The sequence below is a fragment of the Hordeum vulgare genome, chromosome 6H (assembly GCF_904849725.1).
Source record: "Hordeum vulgare subsp. vulgare chromosome 6H, MorexV3_pseudomolecules_assembly, whole genome shotgun sequence".
NCBI classification, from domain to species: domain Eukaryota; kingdom Viridiplantae; phylum Streptophyta; class Magnoliopsida; order Poales; family Poaceae; genus Hordeum; species Hordeum vulgare.
This window is the reverse complement of record NC_058523.1, coordinates 452,258,741-452,286,688: the sequence shown is the minus strand read 5'-3', so window position 1 is coordinate 452,286,688 and position 27,948 is coordinate 452,258,741. Positions and strand designations below refer to the sequence as shown.

Here is a 27,948-nt window from a genome sequence, read left to right as displayed (position 1 = left end):
TGTACATGTTCATCATGCTAGGAGCATGTGACAGATGAACATACATCGTATTCGGATTCGTGGGATTTTCGTGAGCAATTTTCATATATAAAATATTTCCATCTGACTTATAGATTATTTTATATGATTTTTCAAAGTTTTAATAATATTTTTTAATTATTATATATTTACTTTAATCCAAAATTGACTTATTGCATCACCGTGACATGACGGTGATTTCAGCAGTCAACCGACCTGTCACAGGTCAAACCTGACAGCTCGACCCCACCCATCATAGACCATGGGCTTTAAGAGGGGGTTTATTTTAATCTAACCAACTAATTATCTACTAGGTCCCACATGTGGGTGTCCTATTTAATTCAAACTAATTATTTTAGTTAACTAAACAAGTTAATCAGGGGCTAATGACCTAGAGCTTGTTGGGGGAGCTGGCCAATTGGCACTGATTGGTCAGTGCCCAGTCAGCCAGCTGACCACGGTCATCTGGTCAACTAGGGGCACTGGCCCACCTTCCAGTGACACTCAGAGGTGGCCCCGGTCGGCCAGGTCAGCTCCGGTAACCGAAGGTGTCGCCGGTGACCATGAAACGCAGCGACGCGACTCGGGACCCGCCCTCCGGCCACCAAACGGGCAACAGAGAGGTGCATTCGGACGCGGGGCCGTGCACGACCATTTCGGTGAGCTGGAGGAGCTGGGGTGGGCCGGAACGGCGCCGGCGGCGAGCAAAGGCGGCAGTGCTTTTCGGGCGAGCATGTAAGCGTTGGGGAACATTGCATGGGAAACAAAATTTTCGTACGCACACGAAAGACCTATCATGGTGATGATCATCTACGAGAGGGGAGATCGGATCCACATACCCTTGTAAATCTCTAAGCGGGAAGCGTTAAGAAACGCGGTTGATGTACTCGAACATCTTCGCGATCCGATCACGATCCGTCCCACGAACTCCGTCCCGATCTAGTACCGAACAGACGACACCTCCGCGTTCAGCACACGTACAACTTGGTGAAGATCTCCGACTTCTTGCTCCAGCAAGAGGGGCGAAGAGGTAGCTGAATTCTCCGACAGTGTGACGACGTGACGGTGATGGTGGTGGAGCTTGCTCGGGCCGGGCTTCGCCGTGCCGGACGAATCTAGCTACGGGGTGTCGAAGTTGTGGAGGGGAGGAGGGCTGCACTTTGGCTTGAGTGTCAAAAGCCTCTCTCCCCTCCACTATATATAGAAGGGAGGGAGGGGGCGGTGCCCTAGGGAAACCCTAGGGTTTCGGCCGTCGCAAGATGGAGGAGGGAGGAGTCCTCCTCCAATTCCACTTGGAAGGAGGAGTCATTCCTTCCCCAATTCGGATTGGTCCCTCTCCTTGCCTTTTCTTCCACTTCGGCTGGCCTAGGCCCTCTTGGGCTGGCCACCAGCCCACTAGGGGCTGGTGCGCCACCCTTGGTCCCCTTTTGGTATTCTCCCGGGTGAGTGGCCCCTCCCGGTCGAACTCCGGAACTCATTCGTCATTCCCGGTACTTTACCGGTAATGCGTGAAAACCTTCCGGAAGCCAAATGGATACTTCCTATATATCAATCTTCGTCTCCGGACCATTTCGGAAACCGTCGTGATGTACGAGACCTCACCCGGGACTCAGAACAACCTTCGGTTACCAACATCAACAATTCATCTATACCGAAACATCATCAAACCTTAAGTGTGTAGACCCCGCGGGTTTGAGAACTATCTAGACATGACCGAGACACTCTCTGGTCAATATCCAATAGCGGGACCTAGATGCACATATTGGATCCTATATATTCTACAAAGATCTTATCGATTGAACCTCTATGTCAGGGATTCATTTAATCCCATATACTATTCCTTTTGTCCTTCGGTATGTTACTTGCCCGAGATTTGATCGTCGGTATCCCCATACCCATTTCAATCTCGTTACTGCCAAGTCTCTTTACTCGTTCTGTAATACAAGATCCCGTGGCTAACTCTTTAGTCACATTGCTTGCAAGGCTTGTTTGTGATGTTGTATTACCGAGTGGGCCCCGAGATACCTCTCCGTCACACAGAGTGATAAATCCCAGTCTTGATCCATGCTAACTCAACGGACACCTTTAGAGATACCTGTAGAGCACCTTTATAGTCACCAAGTAACGTTGCTACGTTTGATACACACAAGGTATTCCTCCGGTGTTAGTGAGTTACATGATCTCATGGTCATAGGAATGTATACTTGACATGCTGAAAACAAAAGCAACAAAATAACACGATCACATGCTATGTTTATAGTTTGGGTCTTGTTCGTCACGTCATTCTCCTAATGATGTGATCCCGTTATCAAGTGACAACACTTGTCTATGGCTAGGAAACCTTAACCATCTTTGATCAACGAGCTAGTCTACTAGAGGCTTACTAGGGACAGTGTTTTGTCTATGTATCCACACATGTATCTATGTTTCCATTCAATACAATTATAGCATGGATAATAAACGATTATCTTGAAACAAGAAGTATAATAATAACTATTTTATTCTGCCTCTAGGGCATATTTCCAATAGTAAGTGCGGCTACGGGATGAAATCAAGCGAACTAAAGGGGTGGGCAGCCTCTATGGCTCGTTAGGAGCATGATGTTCAGCGAGGAGCCTCTCGAGCGGCTCTGCATTGAGCAGACCATCGGTCATGGCGGCATGCAGAGCTGTGCCACGACGGCAGCTAGCTAGCGAGCCTACGGGAGCACAGAGAGGGAGGGGACTACGAGGGGAGCTTAGAGTGTTGCAGAGAGGGCGCGGGGAAGGTGGCGATGCAGCGACGACATTGAATCGCCAGAAACAACAGCGGACGACGCCGACGAAGAAGTCATCGTGGCCGATGGTGTAGAAGCTCCCCGGGCTCGATTCGGTGGAGAGGAAGAGGGAACGGACGCCTTCGAAGCTCCTCGATGTCCTGGCTAGTCGGGGGAGGGTCGCCGGCCACGTTGCTCACCGAGGGGCGGCCATGGCTGCATTAGGTCGAGGTTGGGAGAGAGTGAGGGAGTGCACGGGGGAAGGTAGGGTTTGCGGGTAAGAAAGATAGCGTTGGGGCAACCTTATCCTTGCTGGGAGTTGCTGGATGGCTCACACGAGGAGATCGGGCGCGTGGACGGCATGCACTCGTGCACTTCATGGCTTTGCCCCTCCTATGGCGAGAGGTGGGAGAAAGGACATGGCTAGTGGATTGGGCTGCATTGTGGCCACTAGGGCTGAGTGCAGGAGTAGGTCCTCTCTCATTTTCTTTTTCTTTTTATTTTCTGTTTTCTTTTTATTTTTTCAATAGTAGCTTTATATTTTATTTAGGTGCAAATGAACTTTGTAAAATATGGGACTTAGCCACACAAATAGTTTGCAATATTTAATATCGCCACAAAAGTATGGAAGACATTTAAAGTTGTTTGAATTTTTCATAATTTAGAAAAGCATTTAAAAATGCCTCTTGGCATAGTTTTAAATGTTTTAGGGCAATTACTACACTTTATAAAAATGTTGGTTCACCACCGTAATTAACTATGGATTATTTGCAACATTTGGAACATTTTTTTATTATGTTTGAAGAAATTATAATTTGAATTCAATTTAAATTTGAAATTTTGCTTTGATTTTATTAAGTGAAAATCTAGCTTAGTTAAGCTTCATGACCTGGCATCATTATTGTGTGGTTACTTTAGCTTAACTAGCGGGGTGTCACAATGGGTATCACACACATGTTCTTATGCGAGATCGCTTGTGTTATTTTAGATCATCACAAACTGTTCATGTGATTGACTTGTTTGTCAAGTATCACACACACCTTGTTACGCCGAACTGTTTGCGTTATTTTGTCTCTTCACAAATAGTTTATATGAAACAACTGTATGCCACGCATTGCACACGCGACTCTTATCGCGACTCTTATGTGTATCGTGCGTGACGGATCAGTCATCACATATAGTTCTTTCTACTCGTGCCGGTTGTATAACCATACCATTTGCAATTTGTGCATCACACACAGTTTCATCGAACTGTCTCCTATACACGTGTCGTCTTAGGACGTTTCCTGTAGTAGTAGTGATGTGACCTTTTTCTTCTTATAATGGGTATACTCATATTTTAGTTGCTATTGATTACATTACTAAGTGAGTTAAGGCCATTCCAGCTAGTAGTTTTGATCATAACACTTCTATGTGTTAAATGCTTAAAAAATATATTTTCCTAAGGTTTGTAGTCCCTTGATATTTAATGACTGATGGTCACACTTTATTCATAGTGCATTTTGTAAAACTCTAGCCAAATATGATGTAAACCACATAATAGCGTCACCCTATCATCCTTAGTCTAGTGGGCAAGTTGAGTTAAGCAATAGAGAAATAAAATTAATCCTGTAAAAGACCGTTAACATATCTAGAAAGAACTGATCTAAGAAATTGGATGATGCATCGTGGGCATATAGAACTGCTTATACAAATTCTATGGGTATGTTTCCATATAATATGGTTTACGGAAAAACATATAATTTACCTCCCGAACTAGACCATAAAGCTTATTGGACAATTAAAGAACTTAATTATGAGTTCAAGTTTGCCGGTAAAAAATGTTATTTGATATTCGGTCTCTTGATAAATGGAGAACACAAGCTTACGAAAATACCAAATTATTCAAAGAAAAAGTTTGCAGATGGCATGCCAATATTTTTTCAGAAACAATAATGTAATATAGGTGATCAAGATTTTATGTACAATTCTCATTTTGCACGCAAACTTCTTTCCAAATAGAAAGACATCTACATTGTTGAAGAAGAACAATGAAAAACAAAAAAAGCAACTAATGAACAAGAAACAATCAACGAAGGTTTTAAAAACGGATGAAAACCATAAAGAGGAACACAAGCATAAAGAAAGAAAGAAAGCACAAAGAATGGTTTAAAACAGCGTAAATGTAAGAGAAACAATGTAAACTAAAAAACACAAAGAAAAATAATGAAAGGTGAAGAAAAGAAACAAAGAATAAAAAAGAGAAATAGATAATAAAACTAATGAAAACCAAGAAAAACAAAAGAAACAATGAAAAACAAAAGAAAACAAAATCTATAATGAAAAAAAACCCAATAAAAACAGAAAGAACCGTAATAATATACTAAAGGAAAACTAGACCTAAAATGAACCTACAACAAACAGAAAAATTGCACTAAAAGGGCTGGCCAACTCTCTCTCGCCTATGGCTGTGTTTGGGAGAATGCATGAAATTTGCATGACCTCAAAAGTTTCCTTCTCGATTATTTTTTGGCTGTTTGATAGCCTGTTCGGGGCCTTCTTAGCATGCACGAACTCAACCCAAATACCCTCTTAGCATGTACGAAGAGAGAACACTCAAGCGTCGTTTGCTCGTGAGCATGTATGAGCGAAGCGAGCGATAATGTGTTTCAAAAAATGTTTAGAATATCAAAAATTAATTTTATTTTAGAAAATGTTCAGATTTACAAATTTGTCCATTTTTTTAAAATGACCAGATTTTCAAAATTTACAAAAATTGCCCAGATTTTCAAAAAAATATTTTTTTAAATGCAAAATTTGTTCAAAAATGATTGTAATTTCTAATTTTGAATTAAAAATAAAATCAGATTTTAACTTTTTGTTTAAATTTTCAAAAAGATAAGACTTTTAAATTTTGTTTAAATTCGAAAAAACTTTGAAATTTAAAAAAATGTTATTTTCTATATTTTATTTTTTCACATTTTTTAAATGTTTTATTCACTTATTTGAGAATCCGGTTGCTACAGTACCTATCTACATGTTTAAACAAATGCAAGCTACCAAACTGAATCTCAGCTTAACATGTCTCAATACATACACTACTATCAAATAACAATAAATGCATGTACTTAACGTGTCTATGCTCAACATGTATCAGAGAAAAACAACCATGCTAGGTTGGAAATGCTACCAAACACACTCTATAGAGCAAGACAACGTACCAGTCAAAAAAGAAAAGAGTCTCGCTACAGGCGAGAAATAGCCCACAGATGAAGCTTAATTGGGCTGGGCCACAATACGAGGCCTCTCCCCCGCGGCCGACTCGGCACCACTCCCCCCACCCACACCCCTCCAAGAAAAAAAGAAAAAAAACTCGTGTTCCCTCGGCCGACGCCGCCATCGGGGAGCCAGCCGGCGAGCATCCCCATCACAGTCCCCTGCCCTGCTCGGACGCCACGCGCGGTTGCCGGTGAGACTGGGGATCCAGCGCCCTCGCCGCCACCAGCTCCGCGCCGCTGTTGATCGGCACCACGCACACGCAGATCTCATACCCCGTCTCCGCCGCTTATGGAGATGGGGTTCGACGCCTTCGCGGCAGCGTGTTTTGCTATTCCAGTACTCGTATCCGTTCTCGCCGTCCGCGTCGCCTACGTGATTTGCCGCAGCGGCCTACCGCCGTCGAAGTCTCCTGCCTCCGGGCTGCGGTGTCTCATCGTCCTCGGGTCTGGTGAGTACATCCTGGCCTTCAAACTGAAATCGTCAATTTTACTACAGAGAACAATGTCCAAAGTGATGCCTTGAGTTCCACCGAGATGACAGGCATCAGTAAGTTCCAATGGGAATTGTTATCATGATCGACAATTACTCTCCTAACATTAGCGCAGTTGTGTTGGGGCGTCTAGATTTCTTATTGGCAAATGGTGTATCCGGCTTTGTAAGCAACTCCTGTGCCACCATTTTGTAACCTTGACGGAAATTTTGGGGATAACACATTGCAATCGTTGACCTAGGATAAATTCAGTCTATATTTCTCATGCGATACGGGTCATTCATACACAGATCAAACCATCTTTAAAAAACTAGGTTGTTTGCCAATTAGCTTGTATATTGTATTTATTTAGACATCTGGGAGTGTACTCCTTATGCAAGTCTAATGGATCACGCCATCCAATATGCCGCAACTGATTCTTGTCAGAGTTAAGAAATCACTTGTTGCTTTATAATTCACCACCTTATGTTCTCCACATGTTGTAGATTTCCTTTTTCTTTTTCTTGTATCTGGACACGATATTGTACTGAGGTTTGCAAGCTAAGAGCATCTCCAACGGCAGCCCAAAAAATCCACGCCCAATAAATTTTTAGCGCGCCACTGTAGCACTTTTAAAGCGCGGGGACAGAGCATCTCCAACAGACGCGAGCTAGTGCGGCGCCCAATCCAGCGGGCCCACCTGCAGCAGCCCAGAGTTTGCTGCGTGCGCAAGCCGGCGCACCAAATATAGTGCAAGGGGTAGCGTTTTTCAACGCGTGCCCAAAACTTTTTAGCGCGCGCACAATTTTACAGCCTCTGTTGGAGCTGTTAGGTGCCCAAAAAACGAATCTTTTAGCGCGCGGAGCACTTTTTGGGCGGTTGTTGGAGATTCTCTAAACATTCTACCTCCTCCCACTTCACTTGCAAATGATGCTGTTGTAGGCTTCTTGCCAATGTGCTGGTATCACTACCACCTGACCTCACCATGGGATACATTTCATTCCAAGTTTTTGTCTCTGCATAGTTTGCACCGGTCTATGTCTGGTTCTAGTGCAAATATGATATTTATTTGTATAAATCATCATTTAGGACTAAGCAGGTGTATATTCGTTCTGATAGCCCAGTTATGTGTCTCAATGTTGTTATTTTCTTGTCAATACATTTGATCACAGTGTACTTACATAAGCACAAGTAGAAGTATCAATCACGTATTCACCAAGAAATTGTTAGGTTGTCTTTATGTAATCATAACTGCCCACAACAGAATGTATCACTTCTTTGACCTATTAATTTTTGTGTTCCTTCCGCAGGAGGGCATACTGCAGAGATGATGAATATTGTAACTGAGCTTCAGAAGGATCGGTTTACGCCAAGGTACTATGTGGCTGCACTTACTGATAACATGAGCCTTCCAAAGGCACAGGTCTATGAGAAGTCACTGATTCAGGTGGAGGTCAGTCACCCCGCTATATAAAATGATATTTTTCGCAAGTAATTCCAGTTTTGTGTATGACACTAATGATACCCTTTTAGGGTGATGGAGAAACGATCATCGAGAACGCCCAGTTCATGCAGATATATCGTAGCCGTGAAGTGGGCCAATCCTACATTACCTCCATCGCAACAACACTGTGTGCTATTTTGCATGCTATGTGGCTAATTATAAGAATCAGGCCACAAGTGGTGTGCACTCTTCAAACTTATTAGCACCCATTATGCTATACGCGTGCAATTATACTAATTGCTTGTAACACCCTTGTAGATATTTTGCAATGGTCCCGGGACATGTATCCCTCTATGTGCTTCAGCTTTTCTTCTGAAGGTAACTTAGTACTGCCTTTTTATTTATTATTATATAAAACGAAAACTAGGATAGTGGAATGTCAATATTGTTATAAATCTGTGTTTGCCATAAACCCAATCATAGCACTGTTTTTTGTCCAAATATCAAATCAATGCAATGCTTAAATTTCCTACCGAGTACTTAATTGCTCTATTCCTGCAGGTGCTTGGTCTGGGATGGTCCTCCATTTTCTACATTGAAAGCATCGCAAGAGTGAAGAAACTTTCATTAAGTGGTTTACTCCTGTACAAGCTACGGATGGCTGACCAGTTCTTCGTGCAGTGGCCCCAGCTGCAACAAAAATGCCCTAGAGCACAGTATGCTGGCCGTTTGATGTGATGATTCACCCGTAAATGATATTTGGAACACCGTCGTTTCCAACTCTGAAGTTCTTGAACATGCTGAGGTGCAGTTGAATACTTGAATTGACACACCCTACATGCCGAGCATAAGCTTGCACATTTCTTAGGATATACTCCTCAAAATTGTCTTTCAAGACTGACCTGTTGATCGGGGGATAGAATGCTCCCTCTCAGATATACTACCTTGTAATCTGTAACTCTGTAGAGTCCAGGTGTAAAACCTCTTTATTTTGACGAGATCCAGGTGTAAACCTCATCCTGTAAGTTCCAGCCACATTCTATCAGTAAGTGTTGTGTAGTTCGTTATTTCTATCATGCCTCGTTGCTAGCTTAGCTTCAGGATGACCTGTCCTCAAATGTCACCAGAGGGAAAACTGCTGTTTTTCTTTTTCTCTTTTGATAACAGGAGAAGAATTGCTGTAATCTGAAGGATAATACCCCCTTCGTGCCATAATATTTGTAGTTTTAGTAGGCTAGATATCATTTTCTTTCCTCATAATTTAATTTTAGAAATCCTGATAATCAAATACTCCCTCTGTACCGAAATATTCGTAGTTTTTCGGTAAGCCTCCTAAAACTACAAGTATTTCAGTGCAGAGGGAGTATTTAATTATCAGGATTTCTAAAACTAAATTATCAGGAAAGAAAATGATTTTCCCCAGGAATGCATCAGTGGCATACAAAAGCCCAAGTCCGCAGCGGCGAGCCACACACACACACGAGAGAAAGGCCCAAAGCCTGCACCGGCGACAAAGTCAATCATCCGCATCGGGGACGCTCTGCGACACGAAAGGACGGACACCGCGATCCACGTCACCGCCCTGCTCCTCTTTATCCACCACGGATTTTCTTAAAATAATAAACAGCGGAGAATAAAAAAGAGGAGAGGAGAGGGGAGAAGAAGAACACCCTCCCGATCCCACACCCACCCCCGGCCTCCCCTCCCCCTCCCTTGGGTAGGCCGAATCCGGACCCCCCAACGCGCGCAGCGGGACGAGGACCGACGGGCGGGCGGCACAGAGAGGCCGGGGGTGATGAATTGTTACGCTGCATGGACGGAGCAAGCGAGGAGCCGCTCCACAAGGTAAGATAATCTCCGGTCGTCGTTCTGGCCGTCTTCAGGAGAGAGAGAGAGAGGGAGCGATTGCCTTACGCTTTTAGCTTGGGAGAACTTTGATTATTGGATCTGTAGCTCCTGTTAGTTTATGAGTACAACCTCTGTACCGAAATACTAGCGGGGAAAAGAGCAGTGCTGGGAAAATAGTACAAGTTCGGGAGTGTATTATACTGTATATTAGTACTGGTTTGCTTTGGCCTCGCTGGTGGTGGGGGGAAGAGCAGAGCACTGTTTGGTGGTTGGTGGTTAAATTCAGGCGTACTGATCTGTGGTGGTGCGATTGGTTAAATTTCCAGCTATCATCTGTTGCTCATCCATGTGTGGTTTGTGTAAGGCGACACCCTTGTTTATCTTCACCTTGCTTGCCTAAATCAGTCACCTTGCTTGCCTAAATCAGTCACCTTGCTTGCCTAAATCAGTCCAAGCTGATCAATGCATTCCTGGTGTATATTGCCTAATCAATTTGCTTGTTTGAGTGGTCGAAGAAATTTTTGTATGCACTAGTTATAGAAGGTAGGTTTCTGGAAAACTCTGCTGCTTCGGCTGAATATATTATCGTTTGCAAGTTCCACCTACTATGAGAATTTGTATCAAAACATTCAAACTTTTGAATCAATCGTGGACTGTGATATGAACACTCCTTTTCGATCCTTTTTGCTTTGCTGTAGACTATGTATGGTAGTTAAATTTGGTCAAATTCCAACTATTGCATCTTACAAATCCATGTGTTGTATGTGTATGGCAAGATGGCAACAATCCTGTTTAGGTTCACCTTGCTTACCTAAATTAGTCCTACTTGTGTTAGAAAGCCGATCCATGCATTCGTGGTGTCTGTGTGCCTAATCGATTTGCTTGCTTTGCCGTGTGAAGTGTTGAGTCGCATAAACTAGGTTTCCGGAAAACTCTGCTGCTTTGGCTGAATATATTTATCATTTTCAAGTGCCACCTACTATGGGATTTTGTATCAAATATTTGAACTTTTGGATCGATCGTGGACTGCATATGAGCACTCTTTGCCGATCTCTGTTGCTATGCTGTAGACTATCTTATGGATACCCCGAATATGCGTTATCATCTACTACAACTCAAGTGTGATGTGGTCCTATGGACTATCATGCCGTTCATGTATAGGGAAATGGTCGCAGTATACTTTCTTGCATAGTTATACTCAGCTGTCCATTTAATCCACCTTATCATTTATATCATTCAATAGAGTTCATCTGTGATGATAGGACTATTACAAAGTTCTGGAGGTTGATTATGATGCATCTGACGACAACATCAAATTGAGTTACAGAAGACTAGCGTTGGTAATCCTATGCCCAGCTTCTTTTCTGCGAACCACTACTATGTATTGTCTACCCAACAAAATTATAGATCAACTCACTGTAAGTGGTGTCTCATCTCCAGAAGTGGCACCCCGACAAGCATAAGGGCGAGGATGATGTTACAGCTAAATTTCAGGAGATCAACGAGGCTTACAAAAGTACTGTTCAAGTCTGTTATTTTAGGCACTGATGATACCTTTTTGTCCCTCTCTATTTTGTACTGATAAGAATGGTTGCAAGGTGACACTTCACTATACACAATTCTTAAAACTTCTATTACCTAATGCACTATATTGTCTTTCCAGTTTTAAGTGATCCAGTTACACGGCTTGAGTACGACTTTTCTGGCTGTTACGAGGTCAATCAATATACTGCACGTGTAAGAGCTCTTCTTAACTAGATATCATATTCTTATTCCATGTGCTTTCTGTCTAAGTTTGCTATATTTTCCTGTATTTTAGGAGTACCTTTCAAGATTCAAGGGAATGATTCTTACCTGCAATGGCCTTGGCATAGAGCATTCTTCAAAATGGTAAATGCAGTTCAGTTGAACTCAGATGCTTAATTTTTTGTTTCAGTGCATTGCTGGCCTCCTTATTTGGTAGCATGCACACCTCAGATAGTGTTTTTCTTATCACACTGTTGACATTGTGTACTTATGGTTTCCAGGGCGCGACATTTGAGGGAATGGGAGCCCCATTGATCAATAGGTACAACATGTTTATTCCCGAACTTGTTCGGTAGTGTCTCTGATGGCGATTGAACATGTATTTTGTTCTTCTGTAACCCCGCAATGGAACCTGTCATGTGCCCTTGCACTGGTGCTAGAAAGAGATGCATGTTTGCTATTTCCAACCGTGATCTGGTTGTTTACACTTTGGCTTGTCACAAGCATGGTAACAATACATGTAATCACCTAATTGCAAATCCAGGTGCGTGTGTATGGGTTTTCTTGTAACACTCAAAAAACTCTATTCTCACTTATTTAATGGGTGAGGCAAATCTTTTGCCTCCGTTTCAAAAATAAAATAAAAAATCCAGGTGCGTGAAAGGAAATAAATCTATTTAGTCGATGGTGCAACATGCTGATAACAGATTTGAGTTGCATTATGTAGATGTTGATCACAGTGGTGGTACAGACTTTAGATGGCAAATTCTTCTCCATTGATCTGCCCTGCTTTTTTAAAAAAAAACTGAGGCAAAAGATTTGCCTCATTGATTAATTATGAACAGAATTTTTTGGTTAATTAACGGAAAACCGATCGAAAACCGAGATCTACCTTGCTTTTAAGTAGGAACCATAATGAAAAACACGCTTTTCGTCTGAAAGGAGAACCATCATTTGGCCAAAGTTGTTGCCCTAACATGGTTAATTAGCATTGGAAGCTTTTTTTTTTACCAGTAAGTAAATCACTAGTCTTTTCAGCCCTTGTTCTCATGAACGCCATAGGACCTTTCTTTTACCGAGACACCCGGTGAGTAAATCACTGATCTTTCCAGCCCTTGTTCTACTCATGAACCCCACTGCTTTGACCTGTAAAGTCTCAGCTGAGATAATCGCCCACAGTGGACAGGTGAGCTGCACTTGTACTATTTATAACAAAAAAAAGGGCGTCACCGTTTTTCTCATTATACTCTGGAACATGGACTGCGCTCTACCTGGCCCGCTGTTCGTCGTAGGGCCTCGATATCGAGTGGAAACGGACGGACGATGGAATCGAACAACGGCGTGGGCTTTTGCCGTACCGCAGCCTTGACGAGCGAGGCTATATCTCTTTTTTCGAAAACTCGAGCGAGGCTATGAGTTGTCCCTGCCTTTTTCTTTTTTGCTCCCCTCGGTTGGACGGACGAGTTGTCTGATAAGATGAAAGACCGATTGCCATGTACTCGCTCGTGGAAACAAAAGCTGCATCGGTCCATTTCTCTTCGTTTCGCTTTGAGGCAGCGATCCAGGACCAGACAACGGCTGCGGTCAGCCATGGTCGCTCGCTCGACGCGTCTGCGTACAACAGTAGTCCGTAGACATGCTCGCTAGGGGTTTGTACTGCCTTCACGTTTTGCACACACGACAAGATTATGTTTCCAGGAGGCCAGCCAGGCAATAGTGCTCGGCTCTGCATTGGCGAAACTTTCGGACAGTGATGAGGTGAAAAAATTACCTTCGTCAAAAAATAAAAACGCCACAGCGGCCAGCCGGCGACGCAGCTCGCTCGCAAGCGTCCAACGGGGGCGCACAGGGGGGAAGGCTCGTCGCCATCGACGCGCTCCCGTCGCAGCTCGAGATGACGAGGACGTGGCGCCTACCGCGGCGTCCACCGGCCGCGTCGATCCACCAGAGGGTTCGCGTCCCGGACGCTTGCGACGAATGTGCCACTCTCACTCGCAACCTACTGATTGCTCAACAGTTTTTCGGCAAAAGATTGGTGCACAGCTCAGATAATGACCCGCTGAATCCTATTACCACCTTTTATCTCTACAGCAGTTATTATACTGTATATATTTATATATATATAATGACTTGTTTTTGGCCGGTGAACAGCTCAGATACTGCAGCGCTACTGGCGGCAGCGATGAAGCGGGGCATTTTTCCTTTCGGAAGAGGCGCCACCTTCTCCGAAAGATTCCACGAACAAAGCTTGAGCTGTTGGGCAATGATTACCTCATCGGTGCAAATAGTGAGCTGAGCTCGAAATGATTTCGAGGGGAGTTGAAACTTGAAACGTCGGCCCGCGGTGAACCAGTAGACCACGATGTGAAGAAGGGTAGTAGGGGGAGAGCTCGCTGCACGATGCGCTGCGTTTGCCGCCGAGGCAGCGGGCGGCAGTGTCAGTGCATTATCGGCAGAGGCGCTAGACCAGGCAGTAGTAGGGCGAAGGGTCCTCTCCTTCACTGCTTGCGACGTACTCCTAGGCGCGCGTGTGCTGCGCGGGCCCACATGTCGGCGAGACGAGGACACGGCGGTCGAGACTGTTCCTTGTCCTGAACCTGCTCCGCCCAAGGCAGCACGACTAGACGGGTGTGCACGACACACAAGCTGCCATCCCCTCACGTACCCCCCACTCCATACATAACATCAAAAGCTCTAGATAAATGGGGCAATGAACACCGCCGGACTGGTTCTTTTCACCACGCTACCGTGCTTAACTGCTGGTCGATGTTGTGCTGGCAGTACCATCTGTCTCACAGGCCTCGGGTTTCTAACTTTAATCCTGATGAATACCCAAAAAGCAATCAAGGATGCAATGCAATGAAATTGCAGATTCATGGATGGTAGTGGAAGGAAAGTGCTACTAGCGCAGATCAAATCGGGGAGCTTAAAACGCCCAATTTGATGGTAGTATTAAGTGTACAGACACATGAGCAAGGGACAGCAAAAGCAAGGGGGAAACACCACCGCCCAAAGAGTAATCGAGTGCATTCAGGCGCCCAAAATCACAGGCTTTTGGTTTTAGTCTAGCTTAATCATCATCATAGCATAACATTAGCACGCGAGCCACAAAAGTGAAAAAGAAGAACCTCCATTCCATATAGTTAATTGATTAATATTATAACCACCTTCCTAAAAGCAGCAGACGGATCCCCCACCCCACCCCACTGGTGGCGAGGAATCTCACCCCCGCTCCGGCATGCTCGCCGACGACCTCCGGTGCTGCCGGAACGCCTTCATCGGGCTGGGGAAGTGCCAGCCCCAGCGCGCCTTGGTCGCCGCCGCCTTGGCCGCCACCGCCTTGGCCTCCACGGCCGTCGCGGAGACCGAGCTGGACCTCGCCAGCCCCAGTCTCTCCTCCTCCTCGTCCTCCTCCGGCGCGGCGCATCCGTCCTTGGCAGAGGACTTCCAGAACGGCGTCCACCCCCAGACCCTCGCCTTTCGCCTCCCGGAGGCGGCGGTGGCGACGGAGGCCATCGCGGCGGAGGAGGACGCGGCGACGGACCGCGAGCGCGCCACCCGGTGCTCCCGCTCGATGAGGCTGTGCACCCGGCCCACGGCGTCGCCGGACGCCGAGGAGGAGGAGGACGGGGAGGCGCAGGTGCAGGGGCAGGGCCGCACGCGCGCGCAGTTGGGGCAGAGGCGCAGCAGCCGGTCGCGGAGGCAGTACGGGCACACCCCGCCGCCGGATCTCGCCGCGGGGTGCTTCCGGCACCGCCACTCGTCGCCTCCTCCGCCGACGGCCGCGGCCACCGCTGCCTTCTCCGCCTTCATCTCCCTCCGTGCGTGCGGTTGCTCTCTCTCTCTCTCTGCCTCGCGTTTCTTGGGGAGTGAAATGTGGGGTGCGTTACCAGCGAATACTACGAACTCACAGCGTCGCTGCCGGAGTGTGTAATAAAGGAGGCGCCGGCGGGAGGCTGGCTTAACGGCGTGTGGGTTTTCGGGTGCCGAGACTGGGCACGTAGCTTGCGGTTATTCACGAGGCTGCCATCGCTACAGCTGGGCAGCGGTTGCCGTCGGATCTTCTGCGGTTGCCTATCAACTGCTGGAACAAAAAATAAATCTCCAGTCCGATTCTGAGCAACAGGGAGGAGCATCTGCTATACTTACGTCGTTGGTCGCAGAGGATCCCGGGGTGGACGAAAGATAAGGCTGCCCGCGCACGTGCGGGGGCGGGAATGAGCCGTGCTTGGGTCAGTTGCGTGGGGCCCGCGTGTCGGTTCATGAGGATGGTGGCGACCGAGACGGCTGTTCCTTTATTTCCCTCATCAGTTAATTAATTAATTATTTAAAATGAAACCTTGCTGCCCGTGTGGAGTGCACCTGCAGAGCGTCCATAGCGGTTGCAGTCTCGCGGATCTGGTTCGTAGCGCGAATCGTAGGTATCGCGTCTATTCTACACGCACGTCGAACAGGCCGCTACTGACTGATTGACTACGGCCGCAGCGCAGCGTATCGCCTTCGACGTATCGTCCGCTTCTGCATGCACGTGTGGTTGACGTTCGGCGACGCCTGTGCTTTGGACCGGAGCCGTGTTGTCTCGCGTTCGGGTGGACGGCAAAGTCAAAGCGATTCGGCCACCATTTTGCATTTTTGAGCTTTATTACCGCAAGATTAGTAGTACGAGTAACTCTTACTGTGTTCCCTTAAAAAAGGATTAGTACGAGGAGTGCACTTTACCTGCATCGCTTGTAGTCGGTCTTGTGCAATAATAAAAGAAGAGATAGACGAGACGCACACTCGTTCGTTCTCAAATCGCGCACCAACGCGCTCGTCGGTACTACTGTATTAGAGAATGCGCTGAAAGGGATCGATGCTAAAAATTCTTCCCCGTCACTTGCAATCTGGATGGTGCCCATGATTCCGTCTATAGTTAAGTTGCCAAACGTGTCGGCAGATGGGAGATCAGGGATTAATCTTTCCGGTGTGCGTATGCCTTGAAGGAGTTTGTCGTAAACACTCCCATCGAACGTGTCGTGTCTCCATCGGCATCAGTCTTCGTGCGATAGTAATATTATAGCAACTGACGCAGTTTGGTAGTAATCCGTTAAAGAAAAAGTGTTCCTGTGACGTGCTGATCGGTTCCAATCATTGAGTAACACTGCTCTTTGCACACGGGCCCCAGCAAAACTTCAAGGTTAAGATAAAGGCGCCATTTGAGGCGTGATGGTGTGGTGCCTGATTTATTGATATTCATTCTGCTGCCTTGTTTGGTTCATACTAGCAAAAGGGCCCGTGCGTTGCAACGGGAGAAAAAATACCACATGCTTTTAATCTTTTGTAATCATTTTGATTTATTAAAATAATAAGCTAACTAACTAATGTAGTCAGTCCTATCCTATTTTGTTGAGAAATCAACCCGTTCATTGTTAATTCCACCATGATGAAAAATTGAACGGGACAAGCAAAGCAAAACAAACAGGCTACGTGAATTGATCGATTGACTGTTATCTTATTTCACTCATGGGGTAGAGAATGTGGGATCAGATGACAAACTAAAGGTGGTGTTCCATTCTCTCTCTACAACAATGCAATCTTACATTCAATACATTCGTTCATCAGCAAACAAATTTCCACAAAACAAAATTTCTTGCCGGTGCTTGGCACACGGTTGGAGGCATGGGGAGGGGATCTCACCAGATGATGAGTTCCTGCCGGAGGAGGGGATACGATGAGGGTTAGGCGCCTCTATCTGGCCATAAGGAGTCGTCGTTGCCGCACCATAACCTCGGAGTTCCCCGTGTGAGGCATGGAGGCCCGCCTCCAACTGCAAGTACTTCGCTCCGCCGCGCCTTATCCGCGCGCCGCCGCCGTTCTGCATCGAGCAGACGCATCATCCCAAGTCGTTGTAGCTGTCGCGTTGATTTGATCCAGAAGCTGTGCTCGAGCGCCGAAACGGGGGCAGCAAGCGGACAGAGATACGACCGCGGAGGCAGGTGGGTTGAGATCAACAACAGTGGTGGTTGAGGTCGGCCGCGGCGGCGAGTGGTGTGGCAGCGGCCTGGGCACAGGCCAGGGTGGACCAGGGTCGACGCGATGCGCTCGAGCGCCGCAACGGGGGCAGTGAGCGGGGAGAGGTACATCCGCGGAGGCGGGTGGGTTGAGATCGGCAGCGATGGCGGTTGAGGTCGGACGCTGCGGCGAGTGGTGTGGCGGCGGCCTGAGCACATGCCAGGGTGGCCCAGGGTCGACGGGAGGAGGCGATGCGTACGGGTATAATTTTTGCAGCGAATCGTTTTTCCTTTTGCGTTGCAGATAAATGATGGAGCGCGGGTTGAATAACAAAAATTACGGGGGCTTTTTTATAAAAATACCGTGGTGGGTTTTCCGGCGGAAGCAATAGCCGTTTTATTATTAGGTATAGATTGTGTACTACCTCCGTTCCAAAATATAAAATCTTTTAGGGATTTTACTAGGAGACTACATACGGAGCAAAATAAGTGAATCTATACTCTAAAATATGTCTATGTACATTCGTATATAGTTTATAGTGCAATCTCTAAAATGTCTTATATTTAGGAACAAAGGGAGTATATTATTGTTTTTAGAAGGCGTGGCAGATAAATGCTATTCATATGTATTGGTAAGTCACTTGGATAAGTTTCTAGAAATGATCAAGTAATACGAGATCAAGTTCATCACAAATTAATATCTACTGTATTAGGCATGTGTTGCAAGAGAGAAATTATAAGTTCAAGGTCACAACTTAAAGTGACTAGTAGAACGCCCATGGCTTGCTTTAGTCTAAAATAAAATAAATAAAGAGAAATGTATGACAACTCCTGGATGCCCCTACACCCTCATAAACAGTAAGTTCAAAAAGAAATAGAAACTTTAGGGGATCAAAAGTGAGCAAACTTTTCATGTTCTTGCAAATTTTCAGCCACAAATAACATTCGAGGAGCCCTCATAAAAACAATTACTACGTAAAAGTGCACATAAACTTTGACCATTGATATTTTTAGGTGAGGTCTCCTTGAATGTTATTTGAGGCTGAAAAATTGCAAGAACGTCGAATGTTTAATCATGTTTGTTAGATGTTTCAAAGTTTCAGAATTTATTTATTTATTTATTTAAATTTACTCTCCATAGAGGGTGCAGGGGCACCTGAGTGTCGAACGACTTGTCTCATAAATGAATCAAACAAATCATTCTGAAAAGTCACTTCTTCCTCATACGTTCGGGCGTGCTTGGATATCAAATGGGCGCCCAACAAGCTTGCCATCCCACGATGCAACCTTACCTTTTTCTACCGGACCTTCCCCTTCCCGTCTGGTTTTCGTCGTAGCGGAACATTTCTCGTTCGAGCTCTTTTAAAAAAAAAATTGGTTAACACACACCTCACGTTTGCCATGGCACCCTATCTTCTTTTCATCGTACTTAACCCATGATCTGCCAAAGAGGAATCACCTCCCAATCGCACACTCTCTGTCCTGATACCCTCTCCGTGTGTTTGTGTAGATCCGCCACCACCATCAAGGATAGGAGGCATGAGCCACCCATAATGCCCCTCGAGCAAAGATTGCATATCCGATATCTGTTGGAAATATGCCCTAGAGGCAATAATAAAATAGTTATTATTGTATTTCCTGTTTCAAGATAATCGTTTGTTATCCATGCTACAATTATACTGAATGGAAACATAAATGCATGTGTGGATATATAGACAAAACAATGTCCCTAGTGAGCATCTAGTTGACTAGCTTGTTGATCAAGAATGGTTAGGGTTTTCTAGCCATAGGCAAGTGTTGTCACTTGATAACGGGATCACATCATTAGGAGAATGATGTGATGGACAAGACCCAAACTATAAACGTAGCATATGATCGTGTTATTTTGTTGCTATTGTGTTCTGCATGTCAAGTATACATTCCTATGACCATGATATCATGTAACTCACTCACACCGGAGGAATGCCTTGTGTGTATCAAACGTCGCAACGTTACTCGGTGACTATAAAGGTGCTCTACAGGTATCTCCGAAGGTGTCCATTGAGCTAGCATGCATCAAGACTGGGATTTGTCACTCCGTGTGACAGAGAGGTATCTCGGGGCCCATTCGGTAATACAACATCACAAACAAGCCTTGCAAGCAATGTGACTAAAGAGTTAGCCACATGATCTTGTATTACGGAACGAGTAAAGAGACTTGCCGGTAACGGGATTGAAATAGGTATGTCGATATCGATGATAGAATCTCGGACAAGTAACATACCGAAGGACAAAGGGAATGATATACGGGATTATGTGAGTCCTTGACATAGAGGTTCAACCGATAAGATATTCATAGAATATGTAGGATCCAATATGGACGTCTAGTTCCCGCTATTTGATATTGACCGGAGAGTGTCTCGATCATGTCTACATAGTTCTCGAACCCACATGTTCTGCACACTTAAGGATCGGTGATGTTTTAAGTATAGTTGAATTATTGATGTTGGTAACCGATTGTTGTTCGGAGTCCCGGATGAGATCCTGTACGTCACGAATGTCTCCGGAATGGTCCGGAAACGAAGATTGATATATAGGATTGTTGCATTTGGTTTCCGGAAAGATTTCGGGTATTACCGATAAAGCACCGGGAGTGACGAATGGGTTCCGGGGTTATACCGGGAGGGGCCACCCACCCGGGAGAGAACCAAATAGTCCCATGGGTGGCGCACCAACCCTTAGTGGGCTGGTGAGGCCAGCCCAATAAGGCTATTTCGGCCAAGGCAAAAATAAAGAAGGAAAAGAAGAAAAAAGAGAGGTGGACAAGATAGGAAGGAGTCCTCCACCAAACCGAATTGAAGGAGGACTCCTCCCTCCCTGCCTCGGCTGAAGCCTCCTCCTTGGAGTAGGAGGCAAGCCACCCTCCCCTTGGTTCCTCCTATATATAGTGGACGGTTTTAGGGTTTTTGCACCTCAAGCCTTTGTGCAGTCCTCTCTCCCTCCACTAGTTCGTGACACCTCGTAGCTAGATCGGTACGGCACGGCGAAGCCCTGTCGGAGTAGCTCCACCATCATCACCGCCACGCCGTCGTGCCGCCGGAGAATTCAGTTACCTCTTCGTCTCTCTTGCTGGATCAAGAAGGCGAATATTGTCATCGAGCTGTACGTGGGCTGAACGTGGAGGTGCCATCCGTTCGACGCTAGATCGGGACGGATCGTGGGACGACGGCGATTTGAATCGCGGAAGACGTTCCACTACATCAACCGCGTTTATTAACGCTTCCCCCTTAGCAATCTACAAGGGTATGTAGATCCTATCTCCCTCTCGTAGATGATCATCACCATGATAGGTCTTCGTGTGCGTATGGAATTTTTTGTTTGCCATGCAACGTTCCCCAACAGTGGAATCATGAACTAGGTTCATGCGTAGATGATATCTTGAGTAGAACACAAAAGAGTTTGTGGGCGTTGATGTTCAATTTGCTGTCCTCCTTAGTCTTTTCTTGATTCAGCGGTATTTGTTGGATTGAAGCGGCCTGGACCAACATTACTCGTATGCTTACGAGAGTCCGGTTTCATCGACTAACATGCAACTTGTTGCATAAAGATGACTAGCGGGTGCCTGTTTTCTTCAACTTTAGTTGAATCTAATTTGACCGAGGCGGTCCTTGGAGAAAGTTGAATAGCAATTTTCATATCACCGTTGTGGCTTTGCGTAAGTAAGATGCGATCATACTAGATACCCATAGCAGCCACGTAAAACATGCAACAACAAATTAGAGGACGTCTAACTTGTTTTTGCACGGTATGCATGTGATGTGATAGGGCTAATGACATGATATGATATATTGGATGTATGAGATGATCATGTTGTAATAGTTAAATATCGACTTGCACGTCGATGCTACGGCAACCCGCAGGAGCCATAGGGTTGTCTTTAAATTTATTTTGCGCTTGCAGATGCTCTTGCTATATCGCTAGGCAGTAGCTTTAGTAGTAACAACATAGATAGCGCTACAACCTCGATGGCAACACAATGATGGTGATCATGATGATAGAGATCATGGTGTGGCGCCGGTGACGATGAAGATCATGCCGGTGCTTTGGTGATGGAGATCAAGAAGCGCAAGTTCATGGCCATAACATGTCACTTATGATTTGCATGTGATGTTAATCCTTTTTATGCACCTTATTTTGCTTAGAACGCCGGTAGCATTGTAAGGTGATCCCTCACTAAAATTTCAAGATAAAATTGTGTTCTCCCCGACTGTGCACCGTTGCGACAATTCGTCGTTTTGAGACACCACGTGATGATCGGGTGTGATAGACTCAACGTTCACATACAACGGGTAGCATGTACAGACATGGCCTCGGAACACAAGAGACCGAAAGGTCAAGCATGAATCATATAGTTGATATGATCAACATGGAGCTGTTCACCACTGAAACTATACTCAACTCACATGATGGTCGGACTTGAGTTAGTGAATTTGGATCACGCGGTGACTAGAGGGATGTCTATTTGAGTGGGAGTTTATTAGTAATATGATTAGCTAAACTCAATTGTCTTGAACATAGTCTAAGTAAACTTTGCAAAATTTTATGTTGTAGATCAATGGCTCGCGCAGTAGCAACCCTGAATTTTAATACGTTCCTAGAGAAAGCTAAGTTGAAAGATGATCAAAGCAACTTTGTTGACTGGGCTCGAAATCTGAGGCTTATCCTCACAAATGGCCAAAAGCAATATGTGCTTGATGCTGTGCTAGGTGATGCACCACCCGCTACGGCGACCCAAGATGTTTTGAACGCTTGGCAAGCGCGTAAGGATGACTACTCACTAGTTCAATGTGCAGTTTTGTATGGCTTAGAACCGGGACTTCAAAGACGTTTTGAACGTCATGGAGCATATGAGATGTTCCAGGAGTTGAAGTTTATCTTTGAGAAGAATGCCCTGTCGGCGTTCTGGGAATGGGGGTACCCAGACCTGCCTGCCTGTGGCCCAGGGCAGACCCATCTCACCGGAACAAACCAATGGCCCTGGCGCCGTTCAGGACAAGGCCCTCGTGAGGGGCCAAGCCTCACGAGGAGGAGGAGCGTCAAGATCCGCAGGGGGGCTCCTCAGGACTGATGTCTACTACGCAACCTTCTCCTTGTAGACGGTGTTGTGCCTCCAAGTGCAGAGGTTTGTAGGACAGTAGCAATTTTCCCTCAAGTGGGTGACCTAAGGTTTATCAATCCATGGGAGGCGTAGGCTGAAGATGGTCTCTCTCAACCAACTCTGCAACCAAATAACAAAGAGTCTATTGTGTCCCCAACACACCTAATACAATGGTAAATTGTATAGGTGCACTAGTTCGGCGAAGAGATGGTGATACAAGTGCAATATGGATAGTACATATAGGATTTTGTAATCTGAAATTATAAAAACAGCAAGGTAATTAATAATAAAAGTGAGCACAAATGGTACTGCAATGCGTGGAAACAAGGCCTAGGATTCATAATTTCACTAGTGAAGTTCTCTCAACAATGATAACATAATTGGATCATATAACTAGCCCTCAACATGCAACAATGAGTCACTCCAAAGTCACTAATAGCGGAGAACAAACGAAGAGATTATTGTCGGGTACGAAACCACCACAAAGTTATTCTTTTTGATCAATCTATCCTAGAGTTCATACAAGAATAACACCTTAAGACACACATCAACCAAGACCCTAATGTCACCTAGATACTCCATTGTCACCTCAAGTATCCGTGGGCATGATTATACGATATGCATCACACAATCTCAGAATCATCTATTCAACCAACACATAGAACTTCAAAGAGTGCCCCAAAGTTTCTACCGGAGAGTCAAAACGTGTGCCAACCCATATTCATAGGTTCCCGATGTCACGAAACCCGCAAGTTGATCACCAAAACATACATCAAGTACTCACATGAATATCCCATTGTAACCACAAATAGACACGTGCAAGACATACATCAAGTGTTCTTAAAGACTCAATTCGATAAGACAACTTCAAAGTGGAAACTCAATTCATTACAAGAAGGGAGAGGGGGAAGAACATCATAGGATCCAACTATAGTAGCAAAGCCCGCGGTACATCAAGATCATGACATCTCAAGAACACGAGAGAGAGAGAGAGATCAAACACATAGCTACTGGTACATACCCTCAGCCCCGAGGGAGAACTACTCCCTCCTCGCCATGGAGATCGCCAAGATGATGAAGATGGCCACCGGAGATGGATTCCCCCTCCGGCAGGGTGCCGGAACGGGCTCCCGATTGGTTTTTGGTGGCTACAGAGGCTTGCGGTGGCGGAACTCCCGATCTAGGTTAATTTTGGAGGTTTTTGTATTTATAAGACCAGATGGCATCGAGAACAAGTCAGGGGGACCCACGAGGGAGTCACGAGTCTCCCTCCCTGGCTCGTGGCTTCCTCGGGACTCCTCTTCGGTATATTTTTCTTCTGGTATTTTTGATATTTTCCATAAAAAATCACGGCGAAAGTTTTATTCCGTTTGGACTCCATTTGATATTCCTATCTGAAAAAGGTCAAAAACAAGGAAAAAACAGGAACTGGCACTAGGCTCTAGGTCAATAGGTTAGTCCCAAAAATAATATAAAATAGCATATTCATGCATGTAAAACATCCAAAGTTGATAATATAATAGCATGGAACGATAAAAAATTATAGATACGTTGGAGACGTATCAAGCATCCCCAAGCTTAATTCCTGCTCGTCCCCGAGTAGGTAAATGATAAAAACAAATTTTTTGATGTGGAATGCTACCTAACATATATTGTGGCATGAATATTCAGATCCATATGTTTCAAGATAAAAAGTTTAATGTTGACATAAGAACAATAATACTTCAATCATACTAACAAAGCAATCATGTCTTCTCAAAATAACATGGCCAAAGAGAGTTATCCCTACAATATCATATAGTCTGGCTATGCTCCATCTTCCCCACACAACGTATTTAAATCATGCAGAACCCCGGTATTAGTCAAGAAATTGTTTTCACACTTTTACTTTCTAAAACCTTTTCAACTCTCATGCAATACATGAGCGTGAGCCATGGACTTAGCACTATAGGTGGAATAGAATATGGTGGTGGTTGTGAGGCAAAAAGGAGGAGATGGTCACGTCAACTAGGCGTATCAACGGGCTATGGAGATGCCCATCAATAGATATCAATGTGAGAGAGTAGGGATTGCCATGCAAGAGATGCACAAGAGTTATAAGTTTATGAAAACTCAAAAAGAAACTAAGTGGGTGTGCATCCAACTCGCTTGCTCACGAAGACCTAGGGCAATTGAGGATGCCCATCATTGGAATATACAAGCCAAGTTCTATAACGAAAATTCCCACTAGTATATGAAAGTGACAATATATGAGACTCTCTATCATGAAAATCATGGTGCTACTTTGAAGCACAAGTGTGGTAAAGGATAGTAGCATTGTCCCTTCTCTCTTTTTCTCTCTTTTTTTTGTTTGGGCTCTTTGGCCTCTTTTTTTCATTTTTTTCATTCATTTTTTTGGTGGGCTCTTTGGCCTCTTTTATTTTATTTTTATTTTAAGTCAGGAGTCTCATCCCAACTTGTGAGGGAATCATAGCTTCCGTCCTTTCCTCACATGGGACAATGCTCTAATAATGATGATCATCACACTTTTATTTACTTACAACTCGATACTTAGAACAAATATATGACTCTATATGAATGCCTCCGGTAGTGTACCGGGATGTGCAATGACTCATGAGTGACATGTATGAAAGGTAATGGTGGCTTTTCCACAAATACGATGTCAACTACATGATCATGCAAAGCAATATGACAATGATGATGCGTGTCATAATAAACGGAACGGTGGAAGTTGCATGGCAATATATTTTAGAATGGCTATGGAAATGCCATGATGGGTAGGTATGGTGGCTCTTTTGAGGAAGGTATATGGTGCGTTTATGCACCGTCAAAAATTGCGCGGCACTAGAGAGGCTAGCAATGGTGGAAGGGTGAGAGTGCGTATATACCATGGACTCACATTAGTCAGAGAGAACTCACATACTTGTTGCGAAAGTTTCATTAGTAATCAAAACAAAGTGATAGACGCATGACCCTAGGGGAAGGGTTGGTAGGAGTTAACCATCGCGCGATCCCGACCGCCACATAAAGGATGACAATCAATAAAAACATCATGCTCCGACTTCCTAGCATAGCGGTTCACCATACGTGCATGCTACGGGAATCACAAACTCTAACACAAGAATTTCTACCAATCCATAATTACTCACTAGCATGACTCTAATATCACCATCTTTATATCTCAAAACTATATGCAAAGAATCAAACTTCTCATAGTATTCGATGCACTCTACATGAAAGTTTTTATTATATCCCTCTTGGATGCCCATCATATTAGGGCCAGATTCATAACCTAAGCAAATTACCATGATGTTTAAGACTCTCAAAATAATATAAGTGAAGCATGAGAGTTCAACTATTTCTATAAAATAAAACCATTTCAATGATCTACAAAGATATAAGTGAAGCACTAGAGCAAAAGACAAACTACTCCACAAGATATAAGTGAAGCTCAATGAGTAGTTGAATAATTATTTGGATATGTGAAGACTCTTCCATCTAAGAATTTCAGATCCTAAGTACCTTATTCAAACAAAATAAAATAAAAAACTTCAAGTATAGCACGAAACATGTGAAGAAGCAAAAACTTAGGTTCAACCGATACTAACCGATAATTGTTGTAGAAGAAAGGTGGGATGCCAACCGGGGCATCCCCAAGCTTAGACGCTTGAGACTTCTTGAAACATGAATTGGGGATGACTTGGGCATCCCCAAGCTTGAGCTTTTTGTGTCTCCTTAATTCCTCTCATATGACGGTTTCCGAAATCTTAAAAACTTCATCCACACAAAACTCAATCAAGAACTCGTTAGATAGGTTAGTATAAATCAATGCAAAAATTTATCATACTATACTGTAAAAAATCACTAAAATAATTATTTGACATTTCATACTAAATGCCTCTGCATATTTAAAATTCCCATCCTCAAATGGAATCATTAAACAAGCAAACATATGCGAACAATGCAAACATAACAGCAATCTGCCTAAACAGAACAATCTGTGAAGAATGCAGCAATATCCATACTTAATTAACTCCAAAACATCTGAACAAATTCCACTCTGTAGAGAATTCATAAGAGCATACTGTGTCCAAATTTCAATTTATTATGACATACATAAAATTCTAGGGAATTTTTGTACTACAAGCAAACTTTCTGTTTTGTAACAGCAACTCCTAAACTTGCAAATTAAGCATGGTAAAGGCTATCCTTGACATTTTTATTGAACTAAATGATGCAAAACATTAATATAAATAACATAAATCAAGTACTAATAAAATAAAATGACACTCCAAGAAAAACACATATTATGTGGTGAATAAAAGTATAGCCCCAAGTAAAGTTACCGATGGATTTAAGACGAAAGAGGGGATGCCTTCCCGGGGCATCCCCAAGCTTAGGATTTTTGGTATCCTTGAATATGGCTTGGGATGCCTTGGGCATCCCCAAACTTAGGCTCTTTCCACTCCTTGTTCCTTTTTCCATCCGAACTTTACCTAAAACTTGAAAACTTCACAACACAAAACTTAACGGAACTTCGTGAAATGGGTTAGTATAATGAAGACAAATCATTCATTTTGGTACTGTCAAGACAAGATTCGTAAATGTTCCCACACAATGCCTACTGTATCTTATCATTTCCACAATTTATATTACTCAATATAATCTATGGAAACACCGAAACAAGCAAACTATGCATTGAAAATAGAACAGTCTGTAATGATCTGAATGATAACCATACTTCTGCACTTCCAAAGATTCTGAAAAAATTATGAAAATTAAGGGAATTTGTATATCAATAAGCATCAAATATAATCACCCTAAAATCACTCTCTGGATAGAAATTAGAAATGATTTCGCGAGCATAAAGTTTCTGTCTTTTTCAGCATGATCAAACAACTATCACCCAAACTAATCATAAAGGCTTTACTTGGCACTTTATTGAAACTAAGGCAATAAAACATGATTAATACATTAGCTTAATAATGTGAACACACAAAAATAGTAAGGATACATATTGGGTTGTCTCCCAACAAGCACTTTTCTTTAATGCCTTTCAAGCTAGGCATGATGATTTCAATGATGCTCACATAAAAGATAAGGATTGAAACATAATGGAAGCATCATGGAGCATATGACTAGCACATTTAAGTCTAACCCACTTCCTATGCATAGGGATTTTGTGATCAAACAATTTATTGGAGCAAGAATCAACTAGAATAGGAAGATAAAACAAGCATGACTTCAAAAGTTTCAACACATGGAGAGGAAGCTTGATATTAT

At 44.2% G+C, this 27,948-nt stretch overlaps 3 protein-coding genes across 4 annotated transcripts; 2 read left to right on the top strand and 1 right to left on the bottom strand.

The window, feature by feature from the left end:
* Window positions 1–6,081: 6,081 nt before the first annotated feature.
* On the top strand, window positions 6,082–9,015 carry LOC123401144 (UDP-N-acetylglucosamine transferase subunit ALG14 homolog). 2 transcript variants are annotated; one of them, XM_045094875.1, is made up of 5 exons: window positions 6,082–6,479; window positions 7,811–7,947; window positions 8,034–8,183; window positions 8,263–8,322; window positions 8,506–9,015. In XM_045094875.1, exons 1-5 carry the CDS (start codon window positions 6,320–6,322, stop codon window positions 8,680–8,682), a joined length of 684 nt encoding a protein of 227 aa, XP_044950810.1. In that variant the 5' UTR covers window positions 6,082–6,319; the 3' UTR covers window positions 8,683–9,015. The 2 variants fall into 2 exon arrangements, with proteins under 2 accessions (XP_044950810.1, XP_044950809.1); XM_045094874.1 differs by having other exon boundaries at window positions 7,811–7,953.
* A 559-nt stretch (window positions 9,016–9,574) lies between these two features.
* Window positions 9,575–12,005, top strand: LOC123401145 (chaperone protein DnaJ-like). The gene is made up of 6 exons (XM_045094876.1): window positions 9,575–9,789; window positions 11,055–11,132; window positions 11,233–11,308; window positions 11,456–11,529; window positions 11,612–11,682; window positions 11,820–12,005. The coding sequence occupies exons 1-6, from the start codon at window positions 9,757–9,759 to the stop codon at window positions 11,851–11,853; spliced, it is 366 nt and encodes a 121-aa protein (XP_044950811.1). The 5' UTR covers window positions 9,575–9,756; the 3' UTR covers window positions 11,854–12,005.
* A 2,545-nt stretch (window positions 12,006–14,550) lies between these two features.
* On the bottom strand, window positions 14,551–15,445 carry LOC123402183. The gene has a single exon (XM_045096062.1). The coding sequence runs from the start codon at window positions 15,349–15,351 to the stop codon at window positions 14,761–14,763; it is 591 nt and encodes a 196-aa protein (XP_044951997.1). The 5' UTR covers window positions 15,352–15,445; the 3' UTR covers window positions 14,551–14,760.
* Between the last annotated feature and the right edge of the window lie 12,503 nt (window positions 15,446–27,948).

What these genes read in the sequence shown, in the direction of transcription:
- LOC123401144 (XM_045094874.1), top strand. Translation starts at nt 6,320, where the DNA reads ATGGAGATGGGGTTCGACGCCTTCGCGGCAGCGTGTTTTGCTATTCCA. An exon ending in TCTCATCGTCCTCGGGTCTG is followed by an intron (nt 6,480 to 7,810) that starts GTGAGTACATCC and finishes TTCCTTCCGCAG; the next exon opens with GAGGGCATACTGCAGAGATG. An exon ending in CTTCAGCTTTTCTTCTGAAG is followed by an intron (nt 8,323 to 8,505) that starts GTAACTTAGTAC and finishes CTATTCCTGCAG; the next exon opens with GTGCTTGGTCTGGGATGGTC.
- LOC123401145 (XM_045094876.1), top strand. Translation starts at nt 9,757, where the DNA reads ATGGACGGAGCAAGCGAGGAGCCGCTCCACAAG. An exon ending in GTTACAGAAGACTAGCGTTG is followed by an intron (nt 11,133 to 11,232) that starts GTAATCCTATGC and finishes TCTCATCTCCAG; the next exon opens with AAGTGGCACCCCGACAAGCA. An exon ending in ATAGAGCATTCTTCAAAATG is followed by an intron (nt 11,683 to 11,819) that starts GTAAATGCAGTT and finishes TATGGTTTCCAG; the next exon opens with GGCGCGACATTTGAGGGAAT.
- LOC123402183 (XM_045096062.1), bottom strand. Translation starts at nt 15,351, where the DNA reads ATGAAGGCGGAGAAGGCAGCGGTGGCCGCGGCCGTCGGCGGAGGAGGC.